This window comes from Caretta caretta, chromosome 5 (assembly GCF_965140235.1).
Source record: "Caretta caretta isolate rCarCar2 chromosome 5, rCarCar1.hap1, whole genome shotgun sequence".
NCBI classification, from domain to species: domain Eukaryota; kingdom Metazoa; phylum Chordata; order Testudines; family Cheloniidae; genus Caretta; species Caretta caretta.
In genome coordinates, this window is record NC_134210.1 from 35,395,781 (window position 1) to 35,418,600 (window position 22,820).

Below are 22,820 nucleotides of genomic sequence, written 5' to 3' on the forward strand. Positions count from 1 at the left end.
TGTAGAATTCCAATGCATGGCTCAGGGAGCTTTTTATTTCCCTCTTATGGCACTCTAAGCTTCTGTTGACCTGTGCTGAGCCAAAACAATAAACCCTTGCTAACTGAGCTAACAGTGCTCCCACATTCTGACCCCCTATATTAGCACTACTCACAGCTGTCTCTCTAGCCCTATTAACTGAGCTTCTCTAGACCTATAACTCCGCTTACACACAGGCTGGAACCACAGGCTCTCTCGATGGGTGCAGCAGTTGCTCTCACACTGTACAGTAGCACTTCATCCTGAGCACCACTCTGCACACATCTGATCCTAGTGGCGCCGTCCTTCCTCTTTTAGTCCCTGCCAGCCTGGACCCTCCCAGGTATTGCTACCTCCTGCCTCCCCAACACTCCTGTCTGTGCCTGGAATAGGGGCACACCTACTACTTCCGGAGACAAAGAGATGTTGGCTGGAGAACCGTGCACACAACCCAATCCACACAAATGTGTGTGCACGCACTTGCCTTGACCTTTAGGAAATGCTGAATAGTTATTGGGACTTTTTTTTCTGTATTGTAGTTTAATTGAGTTATTACTCAAAGACAGCACATTTGTTACCAAGAGTGTGTAACGTTGGAGAGCGTGAAAGGGGTCTCTACCTGGGGGTTTCTCTTCCCCATGCTAATCACCCCCTAGCCTACAATTAAACTACCGCTAACTCACCAATCCCCCCTCCCACTACAGTGGTGTGACCCAAAAACCTTACAATACACACACAAGCTTGAACTTGGACAAGGCATGACAGATGCTAGCGCCGTCTTAGGTCAGGTCATTACAATACTTATGTATAATGACTTTGTTTAAATGAAATATTTAATTTCACTGAAACAGAAGACAATTGTCAACAAAGATACATCAAATTCTGTATTAATATGCCTTGTAAGGAATCTGTTTATCAAAAAAACATTTCCTGAATCTTTTTTGTTGTTTGTATTGTTACAGACATACTTGCTGACAGGTATTTTGAAATACACTGCCAAAATAATTGAAACGGTTGTGATTATATTGTGTTACTTTGACTAATAATATGCATAATATTAAAATATTGTGTGCAGAATTCTAAATTTTTTGATGCAGATTTTCCTTAGGAGTAGTAAACAGTCACTTACAGTCATATATTGCAACATTCCTTATCCTGAATTTCTAACAATCTAAGACAAGACAAAACAGTAGATAATATGCCAGGAAAAGGAGGGAATGGAATTTATTAGTGATTGCTTGAAAAGATGGGTTTGAAGAAGAGGGAACATTTGACATGTCAAAACATAAGAAGCAGTGTTATAGAAGTTGAAAAGTCAAAAGTAAATTCCTGTGTTTTGTTTGTCTCCTGAGTCCTGACCCACTCTGTTTAGCTTGATAGTACTAATTGAATAGTAGTTTGAGTCAGAGTGGCTGCATTGTAATTAAGAATCACCTTGAACACAAAGCATTCTAAAACTCGGTGTTTTTTTCTGTTTTTGTTAGGTTGCACTTCCTGCAAATGAAGACTTCATAGCCCTAAAGCCAAGAACTGGAAAAGCTTCAAAGGTGTGTGATAGATTTAAAAGAAAAAAAAATACAGATTTATAGCCTGTAGGCTATAAGTAGATAAATGGGGATAAATGGGCCCTATCAGCAGCAGTGAAGTAAAGGGAAATCTTTAAAAAGTGGTCTCTGCACTGAATGAGTAGATTAATGTTTGTCTTTAATGTAATTTTAGTTAGAGCTAGATGGAGAGATTGCTCTGGTTTGGTTTCCATCACCCATTTGGCAGCATCATTCAGTGGCTCCAGTGGTATAAACTGTGGGTTTGTTCTTCTTTTATTTTTGTAATAGACGCCATACAAAATCTAAACATATAAAGGCCTAGATTTGCCATTTTACATCAGTTACGGATCTGGCTGAGACTCGCGAACTTAACTCTCAGAGTAAGTTAATCCAAAATCTAAATAAAAAAACTATTATAAAATACTATTTTCAAGTGGAATGAGATGGTAACTAGTCATAAATTTTGCTTGAGGCTGAAATTTGCTCATTAGGTCAGTCTGGAAAACAACAAAATTTAAGCTATAAAGTATGTTGCTTTTAAATGCTTTTTTTTTTTTCTTTTTAGGAATATCCATTCATTCTTGATGCTTTTCAAAGAGAAGCCATTCTTTGTGTGGATAACAATCAGTCTGTTTTAGTGTCAGCTCATACATCAGCTGGCAAAACTGTGTGTGCAGAGTAAGTAATTTTGTGATAGATTTTTGTAAGAGTGAATAGTGTGGCGTTTCCCCTGTTAGTTCTGCTGATTCCAAGAGGAAAACTTTTAAAAGTTCTGTAGCATCAGTCACACTTTCTAAAGTAGTGTGTTGCCAGTAGTAAGGTGTGACTTAATGATTTACAAATATTTTGACCACTCAGATGTGTGTTAAAATGTAAAACAAAAGTTATTTTCTTCATCGTGCTTAGCAAGTGACAGTGGTGGAGGATTTCTCCACTTTTAGACTTGATTTTTTAAATTTATTTTTTATTTTTGAAACAGTCTGCTTCTGTTGATGTTTTTTATGTAGAATGAACATAAGAACAGCCATACTGGGTCAGACCAATGATTCATCTAGCTCAATATCCTATCCTGTCTTCCCACAGTGGTCAATGCCAGGTGCTTCAGAGGGAACAGAACTGGCAATAATTGAGTGATCCATCCCATGTTGTCCACTCCCAGCTTCTGGCAGTCAGAGGCTAGGGATGCCCGGATGATGGAGTTGCATGCCTGACCATCTTGGCTAATAGCCATATGTCATAAATATAAAGGGAAGGGTAAACCCCTTTGAAATCCCTCCTGGCCAGGGGAAAACTCCTCTCACCTGTAAAGGGTTAAGAAGCTAAAGGTAACCTCGCTGGCACCTGACCAAAATGACCAATGAGGAGACAAGATACTTTCAAAAGCTGGGAGGAGGGAGAGAAACAAAGGGTCTGTGTGTCTGTCTGTAGTCTGCCTTTGTCGGGGATAGACCAGGAATGGAGTCTTAGAACTTTTAGTAAGTAATCTAGCTAGGTACGTGTTAGATTATGATTTCTTTAAATGGCTGAGAAAAGAACTGTGCTGAATAGAATAACTATTTCTGTCTGTGTATCTTTTTTGTAACTTAAGGTTTTGCCTAGAGGGGTTCTCTATGTTTTGAATCTAATTACCCTGTAAGGTATCTACCATCCTGATTTTACAGGGGGGATTTCTTTATTTCTATTTACTTCTATTTTTATTAAAAGTCTTCTTGTAAGAAAACTGAATGCTTTTTCATCGTTCTCAGATCCAAGGGTCTGGGTCTGTAGTCACCTAGGCAAATTGGTGAGGCTTTTTCCAAACCTTGTCCAGGAAGTGGGGTGCAAGGTTTTGGGAAGTATTTTGGGAGGAAAGACGCGTCCAAACAGCTCTTCCCCAGTAACCAGTATTAGTTTGGTGGTGGTAGCGGCCAATCCAAAGACAAAGGGTGGAATATTTTGTACCTTGGGGAAGTTTTGACCTAAGCTGGTAAAGATAAGCTTAGGAGGTTTTTCATGCAGGTCCCCACATCTGCACCCTAGAGTTCAGAGTGGGGGAGGAACCTTGACACCATAGATGAACCTATCCTACATGAACTTATCTAATTCTTTTTTGAACCCTGTTACAGTTTTGGCCTGCATAACATTCCCTGGCAACAAGTTCCACAGGTTGACTGATTTTAGAAAATCGCCAGTTATGTTTTCTCCCTCTAGGCTGTAATTCATAGTCAAATAGTTGATTTTTATTTTGTTTGTTTTTTGTTGAGAGGTAATGGTTTGTCTTCTTTGTAGGCTGATGTCTGCTATTTAACCACAAAATGTTTATAAGGGCATGGGAAGGAGTTCTATAAATTTTCCCCTGTGCTTTCATTTGGGAATAAGAGGCTTCTCCCCTTAACTGGAGAGAGCACCTCTTGAGATAAAACAGTAGCTTGGCCTTTGTTCACATTTAATGGTTTCTCTCAATTTTTTTCTGATAATATCTTCTGTAATATTTCAGGTCACTGTGACACTACACCCCATATTCTTCATAGAAATATTGTTATGATATGAATATGGCATAACTAATGTTCTTTGTGCAAGATAAGTCACGTGAGGTATCATTGAAAAGGTTATGATTTGCTGAATGTGATTATCCTATTTGTATGCACGTACCATTTTTGTATCTACAGTTAGGAATATTGACTATGTATCAATTACAAAAGCGTTTGAACCTGGGGAAGGCTCACCAGACAAAATGCAATCAGTCTGGCTTTGAAGATGCTAATCTCCCATTTTCCTGCGATGCTTCAAATGGTCTTTGACTCAGGTTGCTGTGACACTACAGGATCATGTGATCATGTCACCTGGTATTGAACTTCATCTTGGACTACTAGGATTTTTCTACTAATAGGGGGTGGGGATCAAACTGGGAAACAAAGGATTCATGCCATATGTAAATCCTATTTAAGGCAGGGAAATAAGTTAATCGGGGTTCGTTCTTCACTAAATCCCCGTCCGGGATGACTGCTGGAAACATCTACTGGCTGACCCCAGGCAATCACACATGAGCCACAAGACCCCCAAAATGGTGAGTAGCCACAGGAGCAGGGTAAATCATTGTTCCCAGACCCTACTGTTCACTGGGCACATGGCTCTTGGGGAGAGCCAGCACTGTAGGGGGGGTCTATAATCATTCCTGTCCCCACATTTTCTGCAGGCTTTGTTCATTATGGAAGATCTCTCGCTGCTGAGGGTGAACAGGGAATCAAGGGAGGGTCTTCTCCAAGACTGCGGCTTCTGCTCTGGCCATTATGCGGCTTGCTTGTGTGCAGCAATGGTCCGTCCATCCGTCCCCCTACCCCCAGGGATGGCAGAGTGGTGTGGGAAAGTTACTATTCGTGGGGCAAGAAACAAAGCAGCTCTGCCAAAGAACCTGCAGCAGCAGATTGCCCAGTGTCTCCATGAGAGTTTCCTGGAGATCTGAGGCAGATTCACGTGAAGTGAGAGAGTCAATGAACAGTCTGTTCCGCCGCTTAGACAAGGCATGTGGTGATACACACATCATACGGACACAAGCCTGCTTTCTGCAACTCTCCAAATCTCCCCCAAAATCTCGCTTCAGTGATTCCCAAAATCAAATCCACTTACCAGGGGCTTCCTTTCTTGTTTGTGCTTCGCCATGAGCCGACAGCTATGACTGGCTAGTGTCCTGCGGGGTAGAAAAGAGCTCCTGGCTGCATGCATCTCTGACCTGCAAGTTGTCCTCTGCCTCTGGGTCCCCCTCCACATCCTCGTCCAAGATTTCCTTCTCCTGGCTCAGTCCACTCTCGACTGGCACGTGAGCCGCTGAAGTATCCACAGTGGTCTTCGCAGTGGAGGTGGGGTCACCACCGAGTATCGCGTCTAGCTCTTTGTAGAACCAGCAGCTCAGGGGCGCAGCACCAGAGCAGTGGTTTGCCTCCCGCGCCTTATGGTAGGCGTTCCACAGTTGCTTCACTTTGACCTGCACTGAAGTGTGTCCTGGTCATGGCCCCTTTCTGTCATGCATCGTGAAATCTGTCCATAGGTATCATAATTCCTACGGCTGGAGCGCAGCAAGGACTGGACAACCTCCTCTCCCCAAATGCTGATGAGGTCCAGCAGCTCTGCATTGCTCCAAGCTGGGGATTGCCTGGTACGTGGAGCAGGCACGTCCACCTGGAAAGATGCGCTGAGATTGCTGCACACATCACCAAGCAAACAGGAAGGGGACTTTCAAAATTCCAAAGGAATTTACGTGGTGGGGATGACGGTTGGTCACCTCAGGGCAGGGCAGTAGAGTTCAAACTGATGACCAGAGAGGCAAGAACAGGTATTATGGGACACCTACCGGAGGCCAGTTTCAGCACTGTAATTGACCAGGGTGTCCACACTGGCACCGCTGCGCTGTAGCCCTGGTGCAGAAAGCTGTGCGCCTTTTGTCAGGGTGGTGTGGGGTTTTTTGGGTTTTTTTTTAACAGCATTGCAACTGCACATTTTCTGCACACTAAGTGGCTTGGCCATGTGTATGCCTCGGGAGTTACAATGCAGAAAGCTGCTTTACTGCGCAGAAACTTGTCTTTGTTTCTTCGGCCTTGTCTACACTGGCAAAAGGGCGGGAGAAGAGCTGAGCCGAGGCTGGAAAAGGTGGCTGGCCTGTGAAAGAAGTGCCTAAAACAACATTTAGGGTGAATTACTGCTCGTAACAAACGTTCCCTCTAATTTTTTCCATCCATGTGTGGAATAAATTTAGTTATGTGCACCGAGAAATGTACGCCATACCAGTAGAAGCACAAAACCTAGATATAATATATATTTTTAAAAAGTTACCATAGGGATAATTATTTCAGCCCAGACAGGTTAGGCATTTTAGGACTCACTACTCAAAGAATTAAATTTAAGTGTAAGAGAAATAAAAATTATGAAATGCATAGATCAGCCAAAACACTAAAATAACAGTTCGAAAGAATAAAATTACAGACAATATGTGTGCATTGCAGGAAGTACCAAGAAGTAACAACAATAATACAAGTATGGGTTGGGAGGTGAGTGTGAAAGAGATAGCGTATGCATGCATGTGTGTGGCACAGCGTGTGTGTGACAGAGACCATGTGTGTGACAGAGTGGAGAGAGAGACTCTACTGGCTGCTGGGGAAATCTCAGAAACAGTGCACTGTCTCTTTAAGAAAGGCACTCACCAATCACTGCAGCAGCTCTGAGTCCTGACTCAGTCCTGAGCCAGGCTGTGACCCCTCTCCCCTGCTCTGTGGAGATGGGGTACAGGGGTGGGGAGAGGGGGACACCCTCAGATCAGCACCCTCCTCCCCTTCCCTCTTCTCTCTCTCTCCTCCTCCCCCCCCCCCCCCCCCCCCCCCCCCCCCCCCACACACACACACACAGCAGGAGGGTCCCGGGAACAGCTGTAGGACAGAGCACATGCTGCTGGTTGTATGCGCTCTGCTAATGAGCTGGGTGGCCGCCCAAGTGTGCAGCTTACAGGGAACACAGCTTGTAACCAGTTTCTTTAGTGTATTAAGCTTAGTTTTGGTGTGTGTTTTATTTGTTCAGTAATCTGCTTTGATCTGTTTGCTATTCCTTTTAATCGCTTAAAATCTACCTTTGTAGTTAATCAACTTGGCTTTGTTTTCTCTGAAACGATTTTGTGAAATTCATAACTGGGGGGGGGGGGGCAAAAGCTGTGCATATCTTCCTCCACATTGAGGGAGGAGGCAAATTTCAATTAGCTTATGCTGTACAGTTCCCTGTGCAGCACAAGACAATAGAATTTTGGGTTTACATTCTGGAGGACGTGTGCACTTGAGTGCTGGACAATTCCCTACCTGAGTTTTTCCATGCAGAGTTGATCTCAGTGTCTGTGTCTTTCTGCATCTGGGTGTGTCCCTACCTGTGTGTGCTGGAGGAGGCTTGAGGGCCTGGCTCAGCAGGTCAGTGTAAGGGAGCCCAGACTGGTGGAACAGGCGATCTCAGTGGTACCCCAGTATATCAGGTGGCACCCCGGAGTGGGGGATAACCCGTCACAGTCACTACTTTAATTTATTTAACAAATCTAATTTTCCAAGTGTAACTTAGAGTCTCTGTGCAATGATATATAAGTTCTACCAGCTTCGATTAAATTGAAGCTGGTAACCAACAGGTGAAAGGCTTCCTATTTTGTTACCAGTCTTCTGTGTTAGATTTTTACTTTTCATGGAAGGGTAGAAAGGTGTAAATGTCTCACATGTATTTAATATTATATTGTAGGTATGCGATTGCCTTGGCTCTGAGGGAGAAACAGCGTGTGATATTTACTAGTCCTATTAAAGCTCTGAGTAACCAGAAGTATCGTGAGATGTATGAAGAATTTCAGGATGTTGGTTTGATGACTGGGGATGTCACCATTAATCCTACAGCTTCTTGTCTTGTAATGACAACAGAGGTATGTTTAAGTAGGTAGTACTTAGTCCTTTTGCTGTTCCTTTTTGTCTCTGTTGGAGTACTTTTGGCCCATGCTGTTGAGAATGTTGGAAATCTTTCTGTTTCAGCCAAAGACTATACTGGGTGAATTACGTTAAAAATACCACAACATTTTAAGTTCCCTCTGCCCTCACAGCCTCCCCTGCCTTCAATTTAGTCTCTGATTATTGGGGGGGGGAATGAACTATTTTGAAATGACCGCTGTATGTTCACATTTTTGAGATGCGTCCTAGGTTTTCTGGTGCCTCAGGAATCTTCTGGAAAGAAGAGCCTGTTAGGGCTGCTTTCTAAGTATGAATTTTTGGAACCAGATTGTAAAAGGGCAATGTGGCCCCAAACATTACAGTTTCTTCCTTTTCTTAGTTGGCTCTAGGTGAATGGTAATGCTTCCATATTTACTGTTAAATTGTAGTTTAGCTAGTTAGTAAATATTAGGTAGTGTGCCCCATTACACATTACATTTTTATTCTATATGTATGATCCTTCAACCTTTTTTTCTCATGGCCAATCAAGTCACTAAGGTTTTACTTCAGTAGTATGTCTCATGCTTCCCTGTGGATTCACATACCTGTTGTTTCCTCTGCCTGGGAAAGTCTAGATCACTGCTTATTGTGTAAGGGCTTCACATCTCAAGCTTGCGCCAGTGGGCAGCAGAGTTTCCATGTCTTCCTCAGCAGTTAAGAGGTTTCTCATTCCCACCAACTCTATCAGAAGACAATGCCTTTGTGGGGCTGGTGCCTGACTTTTTCAGGTTTGAGATGATGTGCATGGTCCTTTAATTAGACCGTGGTAGATCTGACTCAAGAAATGGAGCTGTCTCTCTTCAAACTTTGTTTGGTAACGGACAGCGATGTAAAATGCTTCAGCTCTGGGTAAGAGGTTGCAATTTTTTTTGAAGTAGACGGGGGGGGGGTCACACTTTTTTTTTTTTTTTAAGTCCAAAGAGCGTCACCCGCACAAAGAGGTTGAAACACTGGTCTAGATTGTGCTGATGAATGGATCTTTTAGCGAAGCTTCTGTTTCTATTAGTGGTGTCGTCAGACCAGCTCTTTCAGGAATATCTGAACATCTCAGTGACCTCGTTGTGTGTTCACAGGAGGCTAACTAATTTTGGTCTGACATGCTCTGTGGAAGTGCAAGAGATTTTATTGTAGTCCAAAAAGCCCTCTGCTCTGAAATTTCTTTCTCTGTGAGCAGCTAATCTGTATCCATATTCTCTTCTAGGTTGTTTATTAAATGTGGCTTCTCATCCTCTCCTGTTTTTCTATGAAGGTGCAATTGTGTGTACGCTCACCATATCTGTCAGTTAACAGTTCTGTTGTTTTCAGTCAAGTCACAAGACTCCTGAAATGTCAATCTTCCCATTAGTCAGAAAGGCCATTGCAAAATGGTACTTCAACCTGGTGCTGACAGGGTTGATGGAGTCTCTTTTTGAGACCTTTGAAGATTCCACCTGTTATTAAAGACAGTATTTTCAATAAGTTACATCTGTAAGAAGAGTGAGTGTTGCATATGATAATAGCTGATTTCTTGTCACCATATTTCACAGTGATAAAGTGGTCCAGGCTTATATAAAAAATGGTGTCTTGATTTCCCACCTGACTTAGATTGTTGCTCTCCAGATGGTCTTTCCAAAATTTCTTAACACCTGGGGAAAATTAGGAGTCCATATCCTAGATCAGTGGTTCCCAGACTTTTTTATGCCATGACCTCCTTTTGGCTTACTTAATGCATCCCCAGGGACCTGTTGGGGAGTCTCAATATGTTAAGTGGCTAAAGCAGGTCAGTTCCTGACCCTGGGGGTTGGGAGGCCCAAGTGGGGGAGCTGTAGAGCAAGCTCACTCTGCACTGATCCTGAAGCAGCAGCTCCTGTGGCTCCTGTCCCGTGGAGCTGATTGGGCTCAGTTTCCCACTTTGGGTGTTGCGACCTGGCCTCTGGCATATGGGGTCACGTTGCAGTGCTGCTCAGGTTAGGCCCTGTTCCCCGATAATGGGGTGGCCAGCCCAAATTTGAGTGAGTGGAGTTGTGACCCCATGTGCCAGAGGCCAGGTTGCAACACCTGCAGTAGAGAGCCAACCCCAGGCAGCCCTGAGGGACAGGAGCTGCAAGAGTCTCAAGACCTCCTATAAGAAAAGGAGTACTTGTGGCACCTTAGAGACTAACAAATTTATTTGAGCATAAGCTTTCGTGAGCTACAGCTCACTTCATCCTCCTATGGCACCCTTTCATTAGTCACAACCCACAGTTCGGGAAACACTGTCCTAGATGTTGAGGACTTTAAGTTTTTATTTGGGTAGGACTGAGGCACTTAAAGTTAGCAAGGTTATTTTTTATAGCTTTTGGGGATCAGTTTTTAAAAGGAATGCTACTTCCATTCATCCTCTGCATCAGTAGATTAGAGTGCTTTGACATATTACATTAGCTTGCGTGTCAGTTCCTCAGGATCTTATGACTCACCCCACTGTGACTAAGGCAGCATTGATAATAAGTCTTTGTAATGTTTCTGTCTTAGAAGTCTGTGGAACACAGATCTGCAGTTCACTGTATGCATTTACTCAGGGAATAATCAGAAGTCACTTTAAAGAAGTAAATATTTTTCAGGAGAGAAACTTGAGTGGGAAGAACTCTTAGACTTTAAAGGATTTCCCCTTAACGTAGTAATTACCTGTGTGGCATCTTTGGGGTAAGTGAAGGTTTAAAAGAACATTAAGCTGAACTGGTCCTGAAATTTAATGGTAATTCAGCCCCTTGTTCCTTCACTATGGGTATGTCTACACTACGGAATAAGGTCGAATTTATAGAAGTCGGTTTTTTAGAAATCGGTTTTATAAATTCGAGTGTGTGTGTCCCCACAGTAAATGCTCTAAGTGCATTAAGTGCATTAACTCGGCGGAGCGCTTCCACAGTACCGAGGCAAGCGTCGACTTCCGGAGCGTTGCACTGTGGGTAGCTATCCCACAGTTCCCGCAGTCTCCGCTGCCCATTGGAATTCTGGGTTGAGATCCCAATGCCTGATGGGGCTAAAACATTGTCGCGGGTGGTTCTGGGTACATATCGTCAGCCTCCCGTTCCCTCCCTCCCCCCGTGAAAGCAAGGGCAGACAATCATTTCGCGCCTTTTTTCCTGAGTTACCTGTGCAGACGCCATACCACAGCAAGCATGGAGCCCGCTCAGGTAACCGTCACCCTATGTCTCCTGGGTGCTGGCAGACGCGGTACGGCTTTGCTGCACAGTAGCAGCAACCCCTTGCCTTCTGGCAGCAGACGGTGCAATACGACTGGTAGTCGTCCTCATCGTGTCCGAGGTGCTCCTGGCCGCGTCGGCTGGGAGCGCCTGGGCAGACATGGGCGCAGGGACTAAATTTGGAGTGACTTGACCAGGTCATTCTCTTTAGTCCTGCAGTCAGTCCTATTGAACCGTCTTATGGTGAGCAGGCAGGCGATACGGACTGCTAGCAGTCGTACTGTACCATCTTCTGCCAGGCAGGCAAGAGATGAGGATTGCTAGCAGTCGTATTGCACCATCTTCTGCCAGGCAGGCAAGAGATGGGGATGGCTAGCAGGCGTACTGTACCATCTTCTGCCAAGCAGCCATGAGATGTGGATGGCATGCAGTCCTTCTGCACCGTCTGCTGCCAGCCAAAGATGTAAAAGATAGATGGAGTGGGTCAAAACAAGAAATAGACCAGATTTGTTTTGTACTCATTTGCCTCCTCCCCTGTCTAGGGGACTCATTCCTCTAGGTCACACTGCAGTCACTCACAGAGAAGGTGCAGCGAGGTAAATCTAGCCATGTATCAATCAGAGGCCAGGCTAACCTCCTTGTTCCAATAACAACGATAACTTAGGTGCACCATTTCTTATTGGAACCCTCCGTGCAGTCCTGCCTGAAATACTCCTTGATGTACAGGCACCCCCTTTGTTGATTTTAGCTCCCTGAAGCCAACCCTGTAAGCCGTGTCGTCAGTCGCCCCTCCCTCCGTCAGAGCAACGGCAGACAATCGTTCCGCGCCTTTTTTCTGTGCGGACGCCATACCACGGCAAGCATGGAGCCCGCTCAGCTCACTTTGGCAATTAGGAGCACATTAACCACCACACGCATTATTCAGCAGTATATGCAGCACCAGAACATGGCAACGCGATACCGGGCGAGGAGGCGACGTCAGCGCGGTCCCGTGAGTGATCAGGACATGGACACAGATTTCTCTGAAAGCATGGGCCCTGACAATGCATGCATCATGGTGCTAATGGGGCAGGTTCATGCTGTGGAACGCCGATTCTGGGCTCGGGAAACAAGCACAGACTGGTGGGACCGCATAGTGTTGCAGGTCTGGGACGATTCCCAGTGGCTACGAAACTTTCGCATGCGTAAGGGCACTTTCATGGAACTTTGTGACTTGCTTTCCCCTGTCCTGAAGCGCATGAATACCAAGATGAGAGCAGCCCTCACAGTTGAGAAGCGAGTGGCGATAGCCCTGTGGAAGCTTGCAACGCCAGACAGCTACCGGTCAGTTGGGAATCAATTTGGAGTGGGCAAATCTACTGTGGGGGCTGCTGTGATGCAAGTAGCCCACGCAATCAAAGATCTGCTGATATCAAGGGTAGTGACCCTGGGAAATGTGCAGGTCATAGTGGATGGCTTTGCTGCAATGGGATTCCCTAACTGTGGTGGGGCTATAGACGGAACCCATATCCCTATCTTGGCACCGGAGCACCAAGCCGCCGAGTACATAAACCGCAAGGGGTACTTTTCAATAGTGCTGCAAGCTCTGGTGGATCACAAGGGACGTTTCACCAACATCAACGTGGGATGGCCGGGAAAGGTGCATGATGCTCGCATCTTCAGGAACTCTGGTCTGTTTCAAAAGCTGCAGGAAGGGACTTTATTCCCAGACCAGAAAATAACTGTTGGGGATGTTGAAATGCCTATATGTATCCTTGGGGACCCAGCCTACCCCTTAATGCCATGGCTCATGAAGCCGTACACAGGCAGCCTGGACAGTGGTCAGGAGCTGTTCAACTACAGGCTGAGCAAGTGCAGAATGGTGGTAGAATGTGCATTTGGACGTTTAAAGGCGCGCTGGCGCAGTTTATTGACTCGCTTAGACCTCAGCGAAACCAATATTCCCACTGTTATTACTGCTTGCTGTGTGCTCCACAATATCTGTGAGAGTAAGGGGGAGACGTTTATGGCGGGGTGGGAGGTTGAGGCAAATCGCCTGGCTGCTGGTTACGCGCAGCCAGACACCAGGGCGGTTAGAAGAGCACAGGAGGGCGCGGTACGCATCAGAGAAGCTTTGAAAAACAGTTTCATGACTGGCCAGGCTACGGTGTAAAAGTTCTGTTTGTTTCTCCTTGATGAACCCCCCCGCCCCTTGGTTCACTCTACTTCCCTGTAAGCTAACCACCCTCCCCTCCTCCCTTTAATCATTGCTTGCAGAGCCAATAAAGTCATTGCTGCTTCACAGTCATGCATTCGTTATTCATTCATCACACAAATAGGGGGATGACTACCAAGGTATCCCAGGAGGGGTGGTGGAGGAGGGAAGGAAAATGCCACACAGCACTTTAAGCACAGCACTTTAAAAGTTTACAACTTTAAAATTTATTGAATGACAGCCTTCTTTTTTTTGGGCAATCCTCTGTGGGGGAGTGGCTGGTTGGCCGGAGGCCTCCCCACCGTGTTCTTGGGCGTCTGGGTGTGGAGGCTATGGAACTTGGGGAGGAGGGCGGTTGGTTACAGAGGGGCTGCAGTGGCAGTCTGTGCTCCAGCTGCCTTTGCTGCAGCTCAACCATACACTGGAGCATACTGGTTTGGTCCTGCAGCAGCCTCAGCATTGAATCCTGCCTCCTCTCATCATGCTGCCGCCACCTTTGAGCTTCAGCCCTGTCTTCAGCCCGCCACTTACTCTCTTCAGCCCGCCACTTACTCTCTTCAGCCCTCCACCTCTCCTCCCGGTCATTTTGTGCTTTCCTGCACTCTGACATTATTTGCCTCCACGCATTCGTCTGTGCTCTGTCAGTGTGGGAGGACAGCATGAGCTCGGAGAACATTTCATCGCGAGTGCGTTTTTTTTTCTTTCTAAGCTTCACTAGCCTCTGGGAAGGAGAAGATCCTGTGATCATTGAAACACATGCAGCTGGTGGAGAAAAAAAAAGGGACAGCGGTATTTAAAAAGACACATTTTATAAAACAGTGGCTACACTCTTTCAGGGTAAACCTTGAAAGTTAACATTACATACATAGCACATGTGCTTTCGTTACAAGGTCGCATTTTGCCTCCTCCCACCGCGTGAACGGATTTTGGTTGAATGCCAGCAAACATACACTGCAATGCTTTGTTCTACAGTGATTCCCCAGTACGTGTTGCTGGCCTGGAGTGGTAAAGTGTCCTACCATGAAGGACGAAATAAGGCTGCCCTCCCCAGAAACCTTTTGCAAAGGCAGAACCGCAAATGCCAGGGCAAAGTAATCCTTTCACATGCTTGCTTTTAAACCATGTATAGCATTTTAAAAGGTACACTCACCAGAGGTCCCTTCTCCGCCTGCTGAGTCCAGGAGGCAGCCTTGGGTGGGTTCGGGGGGTACTGGCTCCAGGTCTAGGGTGAGAAACAGTTCCTGGCTGTCGGGAAAACCGGTTTCTCCGCTTGCTTGCTGTGAGCTATCTACAACCTCCTCATCATCATCTTCTTCGTCCCCAAAACCTACTTCTGTATTGCCTCCATCTCCATTGAAGGAGTCAAACAACACGGCTGGGGTAGTGGTGGCTGAACCCCCTAAAATGGCATGCAGCTCATCATAGAAGCGGCATGTTTGGGGCTCTGACCCAGAGCGGCCGTTCGCCTCTCTGGTTTTCTGGTAGGCTTGCCTCAGCTCCTTCAGTTTCACGCGGCACTGCTTCGGGTCCCTGTTATGGCCTCTGTCCTTCATGCCCTGGGAGATTTTCAGAAAGGTTTTGGCATTTCGAAAACTGGAACGGAGTTCTGATAGCACGGATTCCTCTCCCCAAACAGCGATCAGATCCCGTACCTCCCGTTCAGTCCATGCTGGAGCTCTTTTGCGATTCTGGGACTCCATCATGGTCACCTCTGCTGATGAGCTCTGCATGGTCACCTGCAGCTTGCCACGCTGGCCAAACAGGAAATGAGATTCAAAAGTTCGCGGTTCTTTTCCTGTCTACCTGGCCAGTGCATCTGAGTTGAGAGCGCTGTCCAGAGCGGTCAGAATGGAGCACTCTGGGATAGCTCCCGGAGGCCAATACCATCGAATTGTGTCCACAGTACCCCAAATTCGAGCCGGCAACGTCGATTTAAGCGCTAATCCACTTGTCAGGGGTGGAGTAAGGAAATCGATTTTAAGAGCCCTTTAAGTCGAAATAAAGGGCTTCATTGTGTGGACGGGTGCAGGTTTAAATCGATTTAACGCTGCTAAATTCGATCTAAAGTCCTAGTGTAGACCAGGGCTATATCTCGGGGGGAACAGGTTCAAATCATGTTGCTGAGTTTGATGATTAGCATGTATTGTGAGGAGTATTTTATAATTATTTCTAGGAGCAGCTTGCTACAGATTTGATATTCTTTTTAATAACCTACCTCTAAATGTGTAGTTTTTTTAATTGCAAATTAAGGTTTCATATTACCTTAATTTATGAGGAGGACTTTAAACTAGGTTCAACGGGGGCAGGTGACCAAAGCCCACAGGTAAGTCAAAAACATGGAGACCTGGGAGAAGGGTTGGAATTTGTGGGGGGGCATGGGCTGTTACAGCAGAAATAAGGGAGAGACGAGACAGAACTGAGGGGGGCAGAAATCAAATCAGTATCTTAGATGTCTGTATACTAATGCAAGAAGTATGGGGAATAAGCAGGAAGAACTTGAAATGCTGGTAAATAAACACAACTATGACCTAGTTGGCATCATGGAGACTTGGTGGGATAATACGCATGACTGGAATATTGGTATAGAAGGTTACAGCTTGCTCAGGAAGGACAGGCAGGGGAAAAAGGGAGGAGGTGTTCTCTTATATATTAAAAATGTATACACTTGGACTGAGGTTGAGATAGAAATAAGAGACAGACTTGTTGAAAGTCTCTGGGTAATGATAAAAGGGGTAAAAACCAAGGGTGATATCCTGGTTAGGGGTCTACTTCAGACCACCTAACCGGGAAGAAGAGGTGGATGAGGCTTTTTTTGAAACAGCTAACAAAATCATTAAAAGCACAGGACTTTGATGGTGATGGGGGGACTTCAACTACCCAAACATCTGTTAGGAAAATAACACAGCACGGCACAGATTATCCAACAAGTTCTTAGAATGTATTGGAGACCATTTTTTATTTCAGAAGGTGGAGAAAGCTACTGGGGGGGAGGCTGTTCTAGATTTGATTTTGACAAATTGGGAGGAACTGGTTGAGAATTTGAGAGTGGACGGCAACTTGGGTGAAAGTGATCATGAAATGGTAGAGTTTACAATTCTAAGGAATGGCAGGAGGGAGAATAGCACAATAAAGACAATGGATTTCAAGAAGGCAGACTTTAGCAAACTCAGGGAGTTGTAGGTAAAATCCCATGGGAAGCAAGTCTCAGGGGAAAAACAATTGAAGACTGTTGGTAGTTTTTCAAGAAGACATTATTAAAAGCACAAGAGCAAACTACCCCACTGTGTGGGAAAGATAGGAAGTGTGGAAGAGACCACCCTGGCTTAACCAGGAGATCTTCAATGATCTAAAACTTAAAAAAGAATCCTACAAAAAGTGGAAACTCGGTCAGATTACAAAGGATAAATATAAACAAATAACACAAGTATGTAGGGCCAAAATTAGAAAAGCACAAGCACAAAACAAGAACAGACTAGTTAGGGACATAAAGGGAAACAAGAAAACATTCTACAAATACACTCGAAGCAAGAGGAAGACCAAGGACAGAGTAGGCCCGTTACTCAATGAGGGGAGGGAAAGACAATAACAGAAAATGTGGAACTCAATAAGTTTATGGAGGAGATGGTATGATGGGATAACATGATTTTTGGTAATTAATTGATCTTTAAATATTCATGGTAAATGGGCCTGATGGGGTGGGATCTGAGTTACTACAGAAAATTCTTTCCTGGGTATCTTGCTGGTGAATCTTGCCCATATGCTCAGGGTTTAGCTGATCACCATATTTGGGGTTGGGAAGGAATTTTCCTCCAGGGCAAATTGGAAGAGGCCCTGGAGGTTTTTCGCCTTCCTCTGTAGCATGGGGCTCAGGTCACTTGCTGAAGGATTCTCTGCTCCTTGAAGTCTTTAAACCACGATTTGAGGACTTCAGTAGCTCAGACATAGGTGAGAGGTTTTTCGCAGGAGTGGGTGGGTGAGATTCTGTGGCCTGCGTTGTGCAGGAGGTCGGACTAGATGATCACAATGGTCCCTTCTGACCTTAGTATCTATGAAATGGCAGAGGTGCTCAATTACTTCTTTTTTTCGGTTTTCACCAAAAAAATTGGTGGCGAGTGGATGTCTAACAGTGAATGCCAGTGAAAATGAGGTAGGATTAGAGTCTAAAATAGGGAAAGAACAAGTCAGAAATTACTTCAAATCTTCAAATCACCAGGGCCTGACGAAATCCATCCTAGAATACTCAAGGAGCTGACTGAGGAGATATTTGAGCCATTAGCAATTATCTTTGAAAAGTCATGGAAGACGGGAGACATTTCAGAAGCCTGGAAAAGGGCCCATCTATAAAAAGGGAAGTAAGAACAACTTGGGGAATTACAGACCAGTCACCCTAACTTCTGTACCCAGAAAGATAATGGAGCAAATAATTAAGCAATCAATTTGCAAACACCTAGAAGATAATAAGGTGATAAATAACAGTCAGCATGGATTTGTCAAGAACAAATCATGTCAAACCAACCTGATAGCTTTCTTTCATCAGGTAACAAGCCTTATGGACGGGGGAAGTGGTAGATGTGGTATATCTTGACTTTAGTAAGGCTTTTGGTACTGTCTCGCATGACCTTCTCATAAACAAACTAGGGAAATACAACCTAGATGGAGCTACTATAAGGTGAGTGCAAAGCTGGTTGGAAAATCATTCCCAGAGAGTAGTTATCAGTGGTTCACAGTCATGCTGGAAGGGCATAACAAGTGGGGTCCCGCAGGGATCGGTTCTGGGTCTGGTTCTGTTCAATATCTTCGTCAATGATTTAGGTAATGGCATAGAGAATACACTTTTAAAGTTTGCGGACGATACCAAGCTGGGAGGGGTTGCAAGCACTTTGGAGGATAGGATTAAAATTCAAAATGGTCTGGACAAGCTGAAGAAATGGTCTGCAGTAAATAGGATGAAATTCAATAAGGACAAATACAAAGTACTCCACTTAAGAAGGAACAATCAGTTGCACACATACAAAATGGGAAATGATTGCTTAGGAAAGAGTACTGCGGAAAAGGATCTGGGGGTCATAGTGGATCACAAGCTAAACATGAGTCAACAGTGTAATGCTGTTGCAAAAAAAGCAAATATTCTGGGATGTATTAGCAGGAGTATTGTGAGCAAGACACAAGAAGTAATTCTTCCATTCTACTCTGTGCTGATTTAGGCCTCAACTGGAGCATTGTGTCCAGTTCTGGGCACCACATTTCAGGAAAGATGTGGACAAATTGGAGAAAGTCCAGAGAAGAGCAACAAAAATGATTAAAGGTCTAGAAAACATAACCTCTTGAGTGAGGGAAGATTGAAAAAATTGGGCTTGTTTAGTCTAGAGAAGAAAAGACTGAGAGGGGACATAACAGTTTTCAAGTACATAAAAGATTGTTACAAGGAGGAGGGAGAAAAATTGTTGTTCTTAACCTCTTAGGATAGGACAAGAAGCAATGGGCTTAAATTGTAGCAAGGGCTATTTAGGTTGGACATTAGGAAAAACTTCCTAAATGTCAGAGTGGTTAAGCACTGGAATAAATTGTCTAGGGAGGTTGTGGAATCTCCATCATTGGGGATTTTTAAGAGCAGGTTGGACAAACACCTGTCAGAAATGGTCTTTCTCAAACTGGGGGTTGCTACTGCTCAGGGGCTCATCAGGTTATTTCATGGGGGGTCAAGAGCTGTCAACCTCCACCCCAAACCCCGCTTTGCCTCCAGCGTTTATAATGGTGTTAATATATAAAAAAGTGTTCTTAATTTACAAGGGGGCTCACACTCAAAGACTTGCTATGTGAAAGCGGTCACCAGTTAAAAAGTTTGAGAGCCACTGGTCTAGATAATACTTAGTCCTGCCTTGAGTGCAGGGGACTGGATTAGATGACCTCTCAAGGTCTTTTTCCAGTTCTATGATTACTATATGAATATGAGCCAAACATCTCTATGTGAAACTTTCTTAAGGAGATACTTGAAAACAGAGTACATTCAGTAGTAGTAATTACTGTTACTTAAGTGCTATATGCATCACTCACGCTCTTTTATTTTCTTCAGATTTTGAGAAGTATGCTCTACAGAGGTTCTGAGGTTATGCGAGAAGTTGCCTGGGTTATATTTGATGAAATCCATTATATGAGAGACGCAGGTATGGTGTATTTACAAATTTGCTATGAAATAAATAGTATATTCTTTTCCCCATCTCTGGCATGGCCTGCTCGCTCCTGCCTCTGCTGAAGTCCACAAACAGCTCAGAGACCTTTTTGTTGGTAAAACAACCTGTATGGTTTCTTTACAATGTTGGTTCCCACCATCTTGTATGCTGGACAGTCTTACGCCAACAGTCCTGAGGAGTCCTCAGGGAAAAGCAGTGTGTCTGTCTGTCTGGTTCCCCACCCCAGCCTACTTCCTTGTCGTGCCTTTTGTATCATCTGCCTAATTAGCCTCCTTAGCTCATCAATTAGGCACAGCTCTTCTTAATAAGGTCTGCTCTTGGAATAATTAATTAGAGCTGCAGCGACCAGAGTGCTTGCCCCAGGAACTCAATAGGTGCTGTTGCCCAGCACTTTGTCACACCATTCCACATTCCTTTAACATTGTTATCTAACTTTTTTGCTGTGTGCAAGAGTTCTTCAAATACATAAAAGTTGTAAATAGAACAGAAACAGATGTTGGCGTTTCCATCAGGTGAGAGGTCATGGTTTGAATGAGCATGGAAAATGAACTTTCTTTTCATCCCCATTCCTCTGGGAGTGGGCTTTTGAAAAGACTGTGTAGGGATATATTGCTGTCTGCTTCACCATTTCTTTGGAAAAAATTCTGATTTTTTTTTTGTCTTTGCTGCTGATAAGCTGTCATCTTTCTTCATGCGTTCTTCAGTTTGATTTCTACTAGTTTAGTGTGTGTAATAAGACTTGTGCATAACTGTCTGTATTCCTTTTGGCAAGGAAGAAGCCTCCTTTTGATTTTTGTGTACTATTTCTGTACTCCAGCTTCTGAGCTCAGGGGAGTAGGGGGTGGAAGGAGTTTGTGGGACCTTCATATAATTTGCCATGTGCATCTTCTGTTTTCAGAACGTGGTGTGGTTTGGGAGGAGACCATTATTTTGCTACCTGACAACGTTCACTATGTGTTTCTTTCTGCCACTATTCCGAATGCCCGCCAGTTTGCTGAATGGATTTGCCATCTTCATAAACAGGTCTGGAGTCATTGTTGAGTGGGGTGTGATCCACAAGATCTGTATCTTAAAAAGTGGACTATCTGACAAGTATATGGGAACTGTATTCCTAGATAGATTGTGGTGCTTTTACAGCTTCAATTAAAGAAATGTTGTCAACTCAAAATTGGCAGAAAATTTTGACTTATCTAAAAACAAATCTACTGTTTTGTAAAACAATATAAATGTTTATATATTTAAAATCCTAATGGCAGGAGTTGTTTTAAACAAATAAACATTCCCCTGTAGTGTTTACATCCCAGACAATGCAGCACAGAGAACATGAACAAAAAGACACTCTGTGTGTGTGTTGGGGGGGGGTGTATGAGAGAAAATAGAAAATTACTGATTTTTTTTTTATTTGTCTAAAGGACAAAAATGTAAAAAACATAAATCGTGAAACATGAGTTGGATTTAAAAACACTCAGTTTCAATAATCCAGTTATAGTAACCTAGGAAAGGAAATTGGTGTAAAATAAAATTTTTAAATTCACAGTGACCTTTTAAAGAAAAGGAGTACTTGTGGCACTTTAGAGACTAACCAATTTATTTGAGCATAAACTTTTGTGAGCTACAGCTCACTTCATCGGATGACCTTTTAATCTTTTGTAAAAGGAATACTTTGTGTGCTTTTTGGTGTGGGGCGGGGGTACAATGCAAGCTTCTTTGCAATGTGTAACAGTAAGTGGAAATGAAATTAAGAGTTTTTAACCTTTGTTTCCATTTTTATATGCTGGTAGGTCTCAGCATTTAAGTCAAGTCATAGGGTTTTTTTGTAACCATTAAATTGGAGTGAGACTTATTTACTGCTGTATCCCTCCAATAATTGAGGCTTCTACACTGAGTTTGTAATTGTATGTTCCTGCAAAGTATTTGTATTATTTTTTTCTTCCCCAAGAGACGCTGGTAGTACAATATAAAGCTTCTTTTGGATAATATGTTTGAGGCCTAACTTTCCATCAGAGCTTGTCTACATGGCAAGTCACTATATGGCAAGCCAGGGTTTGAATCTTAATCCTGGGGGAATTCTGCACCCTGCAGAAAAATGGGGGAGCAAAGAAATCTGTGGGGAACATATGCCCCTTCCGTGGCAGCCGGGGCGCGTCTGCTTAGAGCAGCCGGCAGCTGAGAGCAGATCACCGCCGGGGGGGGAGAGACTGGCCGTGCATGTGTCCATGGAGACATGTTAAGGGGGTGAATGTGGGTGTGTGCCTGCATGCGAATGAGTGAGACAGACTCACTCTGGGCTTGCCTACGCTGGCAATTTACAGCGTTGCAACTTTCTTGTTCAGGGGTGTGAAAAAACACACCCCTGAGCACAGAAAGTTTCAGCGCTATAAAGCGCCAGTGTAGTCAGTGCACCAGCGTTGGGAGCTACGCCCCTCGTGGAGGTGGGTTTTTTTAGAGCACTGGGAGACATCTCTCAGAGCGCTCTGCCGTGACCACACAAGCCATGTTAAACCGCTGCCAGTTTAGGCTTGCCCTTAGAATAATGCTGCTTGAAGGCATAGTACACTGAGTTTACTCTGGGACTTTGACTGCACTATAGCAGTGTCCATATACAAGCTGGTGCACTGTAGAGTCACACCCTAACCTGCCACACAACAACTCTCAGTGCAGACAGTGATGTATGAGCCTCTAAAGCAAACATGGGTTTGCATTCCTGATTGTGCTCTAATAAGAGAAGTGTGACTGATCACAATCTTTTGTTGTTTTGGGATTTAAAATATTTTAAATGGTCAAGGGGGTATAATTATTGTTTGAATAAATACCATATTTATAATAGTGATGAAGTAAATTGTTTTGTTTCTCCCCTCCTAGCCTTGCCATGTGATTTACACAGATTATCGACCTACTCCTCTGCAACATTATATTTTCCCAGCAGGGGGGGATGGACTCCACCTTGTGGTTGATGAAAATGTAAGACCTAGTCAGTTTATTTGAAAGATTATTGTCTGTGCTTTCAATAATTATGAGACTGTCCTTTTTAAAATTTGGCTTTGAATTTCCTCCCTCCCATTAACTTGTGGCAAAAATTGTGACCACTAATTCAACCTATCCTACCCTGCTTGACAGACAAAATAGTTCTATGTGGGATAATATCTCTCTTTCATTTCATTTAAAAAACAAAAAAAAACCCTTCTGACCATGGTGCTCTGATTGCTGTTAAACATTACAGTGGTACGGAACACAGC

The 22,820-nt window shown here is 44.1% G+C and overlaps 1 protein-coding gene across 1 annotated transcript in view; it reads left to right on the forward strand.

Annotated features, from left to right (window-relative positions):
• MTREX (Mtr4 exosome RNA helicase) overlaps positions 1-22,820 on the forward strand; it is a 105,539-nt gene that overhangs the window by 8,603 nt on the left and 74,116 nt on the right. Inside the window, exons 4-9 of the mRNA XM_048851590.2 lie at positions 1,503-1,565; positions 2,131-2,243; positions 7,803-7,977; positions 19,467-19,557; positions 20,483-20,607; positions 22,447-22,545. Of these exons, the coding sequence (XP_048707547.2) occupies positions 1,503-1,565; positions 2,131-2,243; positions 7,803-7,977; positions 19,467-19,557; positions 20,483-20,607; positions 22,447-22,545 (666 nt within the window). The remainder of the gene's footprint in view (positions 1-1,502; positions 1,566-2,130; positions 2,244-7,802; positions 7,978-19,466; positions 19,558-20,482; positions 20,608-22,446; positions 22,546-22,820) is intronic.